Genomic DNA, 9,468 nt, shown 5'->3' on the forward strand with positions numbered 1-9,468 from the left:
TTTTTTTTTCTATCGGCGCGACGGCGACGCTACACATTGCAGCCGGCCACCACCGAGTTTAGGTGCATGTCGAATAGCTGGCATCGGATGGGCATGTCCAGCTGGTAGAATGGGTTCTTGAGGACGTAATTGCAGTAGTGTTCGTAGATCTTGTCGTAAACGGCGGCGAATTTGGTCTCGTCCATGTCCGGCGACGCAAACACGATGATCTTGATGCCGGTGACGGTCTGGTTCATGAAGATCTTGAACTGAGACGTGGCAATTTCGCGCAACCCCGTGCGGTTCGAATCAGCCAGCGTCTTGGCCTTCTGGTAATTGTGCACCGCGTCCGGAGGCGTCAGCTTCGACGCTATGGCATGCACTCCGTGCAACGTGCTGGCGATGACGAGGTAGTCGTTGGACTTCTGTTTTGTGATCGGCGAATTTATCGTTTTGAAGTCTTTTTGGTACAGAAGCGAGCCAGACCGCGACGTGATGTAGATCGAATACAGCATGGAAAATAAAAAAAAATGCTATTTTTTTTAAATCTCAATGTATTTATCTCATTTCGATTACAGTAATCCCCGCTGGTTGCGTCTTTTGCGCTTGTCACGGTAAACGCGATAGCCCAGAAGACCAATATATGCCAGAACAACAGCCATGGCTGTGTACAGAGTGTACGTGAACAGACGCCACAGAAGGTTGAAGAAGTAACCAATGGCCCCCCGCTCGTCGTTGTACACCTCCTTGTTTAGCCGTTTGGCGCGCTCCTCGGACCGTCTGAGCCGGCTCGCGGAGCGTCTGCCCTTGGTCTTCTTCGGCTTGTTGTACCGCCGGTGCCGTTTCCTGGCCTCGTTCTGCTTTGACTCTGCGTCGATTCTGTCGTCGAGCCGGTCGATGAGCGCGTCGATCGACTGCACAGGACGACCAGCAGAGTCCTTCAGCGAGTTCACCTCTATGCCGTACAGATCAACGTTGTGGAACAGCTCGCCAGTCTCTGCACTGACCCCCATATAAGGCGTCTCTGGGACGAGCGACGCAGCAAGCTCTGTTGTGCTGAAACAGGTTTTCCAGTTGTCGTTGCCCAGAATATCGAATTCCACGCTAAAATACCCCGACGACCGGATATACCGCACTCGCATTCGCGATGGCGCGCTCATGCGTGTGTTGTACGCCCTGTGCAACGCACAGCTGCCGATCTCCGTCGCTGTACCGTCGTCGTCCTTGTTGTACTTGCCCGCAAACCCATTGTTGCTCTGAATCGAAACCCGTGGGAAGCTGTTGGCGCCCCTGTTGCCGCGCATCTTGCCCGGCGTGTTCTTGAAGGTGTCCAAAATCACCGCAAGCCCCTGGTAGTCGTCCTGCATGCCAAACATGTCGCCCTGGCTCAGCGGCTGGCTCGTGAGCCAGAACGCCATGCCGTCCCCAATCAGCGAGATCCGCGTCTGCTGGCCATGGATCTTGAAGTCGACAATCGCCTCAAACGAGTCGGAGTCCTGAAGTGAGATCGGCAGCCGCGAAAAAACGTACCCGACGGAATTAGGCCGCTCGGACACAAGACGCACATAGTCAGAGTCTTTTTTCATCACCATGTTGCCGCCATTGTCGTAGTTTATCAATGACAGAGTGGCCGGGTTGACGAATGGCTTGCGGAAATTAAGGTACTGGATGTTCTCGCGGCGGATCTCTCGCTCTTGGATCAAACTTTGCACGTCATTTAGTTCCTGCGCGGGCTCTTGCGCCCCTCGGCTTTTGCGGCCATAGAAAACCCACAGAAATAAGAGCAAGAGCACACCCCCTACCAGCTTGGTTTTGTTACCGGCACGGGCTAATTGTCTCCGCATTGGGCCGCGCTGTGCGCCATACCCTACTCCAATGTCCATCAAGGGAAAAATACAAAGCGAAAAATATATTGAAGACCCTGCACGGTGCAGAGATGTGCTGGCGCTCGGGCTGGCGAGGGCGATTTCGATGCATTACGTAAGACTCTATAGATCAGTACTCGAGGTTGATGTAGGAGCACCCGTTCACGGCGATCTGACTGGCCATGCTGAGACTCGAGACGCTCGACGCGTCGGAGTCGACGCCGTGGATCATGACACGGATGTTGTCGTTTTCAGCGCCGGAGCGCGGCTCGTCTGACACCTTGCGGTGGAACAAACGGTTGAACACGCCGGGCTGCGGCGTGGAACGCAAGCCATAGCCGCAGTCTGCGCAGTTGCCGCACTGTCCGTGGTTTCTCGGCAGCGGAAGATCTATTATGTGGTCTGTTTCGTGTTCTTCGGGCACGGCGCGTTCTCTGCTCTTGATCTTGTCGAGCTGCACGTGATCAACAGGCACCTGACACGAGTACTGCCACTGGTCGGCAGGGTCGATTCTGGAGTCGATGGAGAGTGGACCGGAGTCGGCGAAGCGCGAGCATGTGAGCACGTCCTGGCGGAACTCGAACAGGTCCCCCCGCTCCCACGGATTGAGCCGCAGGTACTTGCAGAGGATGTGGAACAGTTCCCCCGAGATGGGCAGGATGCGCATCAGCACGGTAGGGTCCTTGACGAACGCCTTGAACGTGGTGTCCTGGAGCGAGGCCTTAAGCCAGGGGTTTCTGATGGTGACGAGATTAATTAGAATGATGGCCAGCGACCACACATCGCCGGCGCTGGTGGGGAACTGCACGTTTTCGTGCAGGCCCTCTGAGGAGGGCTGGAGCAAGCGTTCGAGGTGGATTGAGTGCGCGTCTTTGGAGTCGAAGCCCTGGCAGAAGTTTTGGATGCGTTCGGGCGACATGTAGTAGCTGGAGCCGCAGCAGATGTTGGACTCGATGTGGTGATCCTGGAGTGCCAGACCGAAATCGGCGAGGATCAATTTGGTGCCGTTATCGGCGACGAGGATGTTTTCTGGCTTGAGGTCGCAGTGGTAGACGTTTTTCGAGTGACAGTACGTGATGGCGTCGACGAGCTGCAGAAATACTCTCTTGATGAGGAACGGGTCGTTTTTGTAGCGCTGTTTTTCGACAATCGTGTTGAACAGGTCTCCGTCCGGATAGTAGTCCATAACGACAAAAATCGCCGGCTTGAGGTCGTACACTTTGTACAGCGACAGGATGTTGGGGTGTTTGTGCACTTTGAGCTGCAGACTGATCTCCTTGAGGATTTTGCAATGCGTGCCGTTCTGCTCGATCATCTCGAGACTGAGCAGGTTGGCAGCAAGGTTGCCGCCGTTCGCGAGGGCCATGTCGAGGATCTGGGCCTCCATCAGCTCGAGCAGCTTCTTGTTGCCGTGGACAGACTGGTTCTTCAAGATGATCTTGATGGCGTACATCTTCCCCGTGAAGAGGTGGCGTGCAGAGTATACCACTCCGTACGATCCGGAGCCAATCCGCTTCTCAAGCTGGTACTTGTTGTTAAGAATAACCTTGGTTAGAGTTTTCATGGGAAAATGAGTATGGGGACGACCAAGACATATAATATATTTAACTAGGCTGGAGTTCCCCACCGATCTGGGCATCCCGAGCCGCACGAGTGACGCCTGGTCAGTCGATTTTCACCAAAGGCTGCAACTCCATTATTGTCTCCGTGAGGAAGTAAGCGCGGCGGTGCAGCTGTCATGCACGCTCTGCAATTTTTTTTCCGAAATGTCTCTCCACTATGCGCGTCCAGCAGTCGACTGATAATTTACGCCCTAAAAAATTCGTGATAAGACCCTTCCCGATGGAGGATCTCCGGTCACTGGATCTGACAAAAGCCCGATGCGACGGAGTCAAACACCTGCTAATTCCGTTTGTGCCAGTGGCAGAACCCACGCCGCCGTACGTGTCTGCACTCGCCTCTGACACACTGTTCCAGATAGTCGCCATCAGAGACGTGTCGCGGTCCGCGATCTCGTACATCGAGAGCCTAGTCGAGCTGATCGACGCGAACGAGGGCTTCTACGACCGCCAGACCAAGTCGCGCCCGCGCAAACAAAAGGTCATCCGGTCCGCAAACGTCGACGGCGACGCGCAAGAACACTGGCCCACGCAGGCAGCTTCCCCCACGTACCGGCTCACGCTCCAGGACGCGCACGGGAATTTCTGCTACGCACATGAGATTGAGCCTCTGCCGTTTTTACGGAGTAGCCCGGATCTGTACCCGGTCAGACTCGGCTCAAAATTGCTGGTGCAAAAAGACACCACAGTGATGTTCGGCTCGGCATTCCAGCTCACATCTTCCACCTGCCGCTTTCTAGGCGGCGAACTACCCCACATGAACCAAGACTTATACCGTCGTGAGCTGCAGAATTTCAAGCGTGAGATAAATTACACCGGGTAAATTATACACTTCAGGCTTTACTCCTCCAGCAACAGCTCCCACAGAGCCTGCTCATTCGGATAGTCGTGGTGGATCACGCTTACCAGCAGGTACTGCTCCAGCACCTGCGAGATCAGCTTGTGCGACACAGACCCACGCGCATACAACATCTGCCATTCTCGCCAGATGTTGAACGCTTCGTCGCTCCATGCACGGAACGACTCCTCTTCGATGATGGTCGTTTGTACAATCTCTCTGTCGGGGAAAACCCCCCACGTAACACAGTTGCTCTTCTGCCCAGGTAAATTCGACGCATAGCCCCCGCTGCTGTCGGAAACATAGTATGTAACGTATTCGTTGGCATCTAGTCTAGGCAGCAACGCCTCCCAGTCTTTTTTCGAAATGAACATCTCCACAAACGCCTTCTGGTAAACGTAGCCGTTCTTCGGACCCCATCCGAAAATCTTGTCGCTAGACTTGCTGCAATTCGTGGCCGGCTGCGACGAAACCGTAAACCAGTTCAGCTCGTTCAGCCGAATAAGCTCCTCCTGAATCAGCGCTGTTTCCGGGTTCAATCCCAATTCCGACCACGGAAGCGCGTTGATCTTGCCGCTCAGGTAGTTGGTGAAGATCTTAGAAATGTCCTTCAAGCTCTCAGGGTACCCCCAAAGCTCGTAAGCTTTGGAAGAAGTCATTTTCAGCGAAGGGCCATAACCGTCTATCTCACCATATGCAGGTGAGCGTGAGTCTCCAAACCGTCCGTTAGGGAAATCGTCCCATGTGGCGTCCTTGCCCAACGTACCCTTACCCGACGAGATCGAGACTATCGTCTTGACCTGCGACATCGAGTTTCGAGTCCCCGAACGGCTCATTGGAGCATTCACTATAACCTGGTTATTCACCTGGCGGAACCTGTCAGCATATGCTGCTCTTTTTGCTGTTGTTGTAGCCTCGTCAATGTCCTCGTCAGACACCGTTTCCTCCTCAAGCTCCTCCTCTTCCTCTTTCTTCTTCAGCACCTGCGAAAGAAGCTCGTTTTTGTTGATGATCTGTGCAATCGACTTCTCCAGGTTTAGGGTATAAAAGTGGAAGCCGCGAATCTCGCCATTCGTGTCTTGGTGAATTTTCGACACCATCTCCGACAACACGTCAACTCCAATCTCCTTGACCTTGTCATCATCATTCTGAATGTCTTCGGGGAATTTCTCCAGCAGCGGCTCTGGAATCGACGCGTGGCTCAGTTTCGACGCGCGCTGAAAGATGCTATAACCATTGATTGGCATCAGACCAGGAATTATAATCAGGTCCTTGTTTTTGATCTCCTCCGTCGACCTCACCGTCTTCACGTAATGCACAAACTTGTCCGCGTCGTAAAACATCTGCGTCACTAGAAAGTCTGCCCCAGCGTTCACCTTCTCTACCAGATAAGGCAGATCTTTTTTCATGTCCTGGTCGCTGTTGTCGGCCCCCTCCACATGGCCCTCCGGATACCCCGCCACTCCGACGCAGAAATAGTCGCCGTGCTGCTCTCTAATGTACCGCACAAGGTCAACGGCATATTTAAAGTGGCCGTTGCGTTCGGGATCCATGCCGTCTCTAGGAGGGTCGCCTCTGAGAGCCAGCACGTTCCGGATTCCTGCTTTCTTGGCCCGCTCAAGAGCGTCGTCAATGACTTCTTTCGAGGTGTTGGTGCACGTGAGATGCAGGCACGTGGTCAGACCAAGCTCCTCCTGGCACGTCACCGCAAGATCCAGCGTCTTGTGCGCCGTTGTGCCGCCTGCCCCCCAAGTGACGGTGACAAAAAGCGGGCCTAAAAGCGACATTCTCGTGAGCCGCGCGTACAGGTTGCGCAATCCGTTTTCCGTCTTGGGCGGGAAGAACTCGAACGAAAAAAAGGGGTCGTTCGGGCCCAGCTTCTTGATTTTCTCACTGATCTTGATGGACATGACTAACGAAAGAAAAACGAAAAATTGGCAACAGAAAAAATCTGCGTCGATAAATTCCACAAAAGCGTCGATCGGCGGGTATTATAGTTTCTTTCTCTCCATGTCCGATCCGCTTTTCGAGGCCGTTTCTGACGATGAGCGGGCCGATTCCGAGCTCAACAGGCTGTTGCAGGAGGACCATGAGACAGAAGAGCTTACTGTTCCGGTGATAACCCGTGAAAGCGAGCCTGAGCGGCCTGCTCCAGTGCGTCTCGCGTTTTCAGAGCGGGAGAACAAGACTATCAACCTTACGCTTAGTCTTAGCTACCAGCGCCAGATCGTCCAGGATCTCATTGAGGACGATGGATTGGTTATACTGGGCAGAGGGTTGGGGCTTGAAACCATTGTGGCAAACCTATTACATGTTTTAGGGTTATCTGTGATAGAGGACAAGAAGAGTCTAGTTTTGCTGGTGAACGCAAGCGAAGCCGACATACACAAAATCGGCGAGGAGCTGCGCGAGCTGGCGTGGCTTAACGGCAAGGACGAGCCGGTTTCGTTTCTCTCTGTGAGCCGGGATCCGACTACGCTGGACAAACGACGCCGGTTATACGAAAAGGGTGGAATTCTGGCCATAACCACGCGAGTTTTGGTGACGGATTTTCTCGGCGACGTTCTGAGCCCAGACCTCGTGACTGGAATAGTGTTTCTGCACGCGGAGCGCGTCAAGGAGTACTCAAGCGAACGGTTCATCGCCAACCTGTACCGCAAGAAAAATAAATGGGGGTTTGTCAAGGCACTTTCGGACGAGCCAGAGAGCATGGGCGCCGGGTTCCAGCCGTTGTACACGCGACTGAAGTATTTGCGTCTCCAGAAAGTTATGCTATGGCCGCGGTTCCATGTGGACATAACCAACTCGCTCAAGTCGCGCAAGGTGGAAAACAAAGTCACAGAGATCAATGTCCAGATGACAGATTACATGCTGAAGATCCAGACCGGCCTGCTTGCGTGCATGGAAGCCTGCTTAAACGAGCTGAAGCGACATAACCCGGAGATCGCGTCCGACTACTGGACTATCGAGAACGCGCTGGACGAGGAATTCGTGCGCAACATCCGTGCCACGCTCGACCCATATTGGCACAGGGTTTCGCCAACGACAAAACAGGTGCTGTACGACTTTTCCACTCTTCGAGAGCTGCTCGGCCGGCTGTTTACGTGGGACTCTGTGCAGTTCTACCAGGAGTTATCAAGCATCGTCGAGGCAAACAAGCCGTCGGTGACAAACAATAACAAAAGCATGGCTCCGTGGCTGCTGCTGGACGAGGCCATGACGGTTATATCGTGCAGCAAGGCTCGGGTTTTCGATAAAGTGCGCGACGACGACGACACAGAGGCCACTTACTTGCTAGAGGAGCTGCCGAAATGGGAGCAGCTTGCAATGATTTTGGACGACATCAACGAGGAAAAACAGCACCGTGACCACTCTGAGGATGGGCCTGTGCTAATCATGTGCACGACGGCACACTGCTGTAGCCAGCTGCGCAATTTTCTAATGAGTTATAAAGAGTACAGGGCGGGCAACCGCACCGGATTCAGTGCGCGCAAGCTCATGGTGCGGATTTTGAAGCAGCATCTGGCGTGGAAAAAAGGCACGGGCAGTCGCACCGTGAAGATCCAGAAAGAGCTCAACAGGGTTTCGAACCAGGCACGTAGCGACATGGACGACGACGTGGCCGTGTCGCGGACGTTTGTGCGTCGCAAGGCAGTGCCGAACAAACGGCGTCGCGCGCGTGGCGGTGCAGTTATGACGTCGTATAACCGTATGTTGAGCAAGACGGAAGACGACGATAACGTGGACGATGCGGTCCACGAGGCGATGGTCGATATGCTGGAAAACGAGGTTGGTGCCGATCTGAGCGACAACGACGTCAAGGAGGAGGACTCAGGGTCTGTGCCTCCCGAGGAGTTTGAGGAGTTCATGGACCATTTGGAGCAGACACCAGATTTCGAGGAAGTGCGCTCGCATGGCATAACTCTTGAGTATGTTGACCGGACTGACCAAATTATCATCGAGAAATTTGACGCCAAGGCCAGTAATTACCTGCTGGAAGAAGTGATGCCGTCGTACATCATTCTCTACGAGCCGAATCTGGCCTTTATTCGACGGGTCGAGCTCTTTCAATCCTTGAGGCACACAAATCCTGCTCGGTGCTACTTTATGTACTACGGAGACTCTATCGAGGAACAGGGTTATCTGAACAGCATCAAACGGGAAAAGGACGCTTTCACGCGTCTTATCAGGGAAAAGTCCATGCTTCCAAAGACATTCATAACCGACGAGGACGAGAGCGCTAGGTTTTTGCCGTCTGTTGCGCAGAGCACGAGAATTGCAGGGGGTAATCCGCTTGACACGAAAAATAAGGTCGTTGTTGATGTGCGGGAGTTCCGCTCGCAGCTGCCCTTTCTTTGCTACTTGGCCGCGATGGAAGTTATACCTTGCATGCTGACGGTTGGCGATTACGTGTTGTCGCCCAAAATCTGCATTGAGCGGAAATCGATACCAGACCTGGTCAGTTCACTGAAAAGTGGCCGGTTATACCAGCAGTGCGAGCAGATGTTCCGCTACTACGAGCTACCGACGCTGCTGATCGAGTTCGAAGAGGGCAAGTCGTTCTCGTTGGAGCCATTCGCAGGCTACCGCGACGGGCGGCCGCTGGGCACCGGGCCGGGCAGCACGGCGTTCCAGCAGGATCTGCAGCTGAAGCTGATGATGCTACTGATTGCGTTTCCAAGCCTGAAAATCTTATGGACCTCGTCACCGTTCGAGACCGCGCGGCTGTTCCGGGAGCTCAAGCTCAACCAGGACGAGCCCGACGTCGACAAGGCAATCAACGCTGGGCTGAATCCGCTGTTCGACAAGGACACCTACTTTAACGACATGGCGATCGATCTGATCCAGAACATTCCGGGCATTAGCTCTGTGAACGTGCACTTGATTATCAACAAGGTGCGCAACATCCGCGAGCTGGCGCAGATGAGCGAAGCCGATCTGGCGTCCCTTGTTGGGCAGGAGGCTGCTGGCAAGATTGTGCGGTTTTTTGAGCGGACTATATGATAATATGATAGGATCTACAACAAATTTAATTAATAAACTGTGATGGATTAATTGAAGAAAATCAGTTATGGAATTTATGTGATGCGATATTTATTAGACAGTATATTTCCACACCATAGAGAACATGACAGAGTCGATAGACGCCGCCATGGCCAACAGGTCG

General features: G+C 53.6%; 4 protein-coding genes across 4 annotated transcripts; 2 read left to right on the forward strand and 2 right to left on the reverse strand.

The window, feature by feature from the left end:
• Window positions 1-29: 29 nt before the first annotated feature.
• On the reverse strand, window positions 30-3,393 carry OGAPODRAFT_78317 (uncharacterized protein; the record flags this gene model as incomplete). Its single annotated transcript, XM_018356444.1, has 3 exons — window positions 2,022-3,393; window positions 556-1,846; window positions 30-375 (listed from the first exon to the last, which is right to left on the reverse strand). The coding sequence occupies exons 1-3, from the start codon at window positions 3,295-3,297 to the stop codon at window positions 30-32; spliced, it is 2,913 nt and encodes a 970-aa protein (XP_018209000.1). The 5' UTR covers window positions 3,298-3,393.
• A 38-nt stretch (window positions 3,394-3,431) lies between these two features.
• On the reverse strand, window positions 3,432-6,189 carry OGAPODRAFT_17575 (uncharacterized protein). Its single transcript, XM_018355205.1, has one exon. The coding sequence runs from the start codon at window positions 6,086-6,088 to the stop codon at window positions 4,304-4,306; it is 1,785 nt and encodes a 594-aa protein (XP_018209001.1). The 5' UTR covers window positions 6,089-6,189; the 3' UTR covers window positions 3,432-4,303.
• Window positions 3,687-4,246, forward strand: OGAPODRAFT_10659 (uncharacterized protein; the record flags this gene model as incomplete). The annotated part of the gene is made up of 2 exons (XM_018353230.1): window positions 3,687-4,156; window positions 4,204-4,246. The coding sequence occupies 2 exons, from the start codon at window positions 3,687-3,689 to the stop codon at window positions 4,244-4,246; spliced, it is 513 nt and encodes a 170-aa protein (XP_018209002.1).
• Window positions 6,190-6,503: 314 nt separating the features above from the next.
• On the forward strand, window positions 6,504-9,305 carry OGAPODRAFT_36814 (uncharacterized protein; the record flags this gene model as incomplete). Its single annotated transcript, XM_018355330.2, has 1 exon — window positions 6,504-9,305. A coding segment is annotated over one exon (2,802 nt), but the record flags the coding sequence as incomplete, so codon positions are not given.
• Window positions 9,306-9,468: the final 163 nt, after the last annotated feature.

The sequence above is a fragment of the Ogataea polymorpha genome, assembly GCF_001664045.1.
Source record: "Ogataea polymorpha strain NCYC 495 leu1.1 chromosome Unknown OGAPOscaffold_7, whole genome shotgun sequence".
Taxonomy (NCBI): Eukaryota; Fungi; Ascomycota; class Pichiomycetes; order Pichiales; family Pichiaceae; genus Ogataea; species Ogataea polymorpha.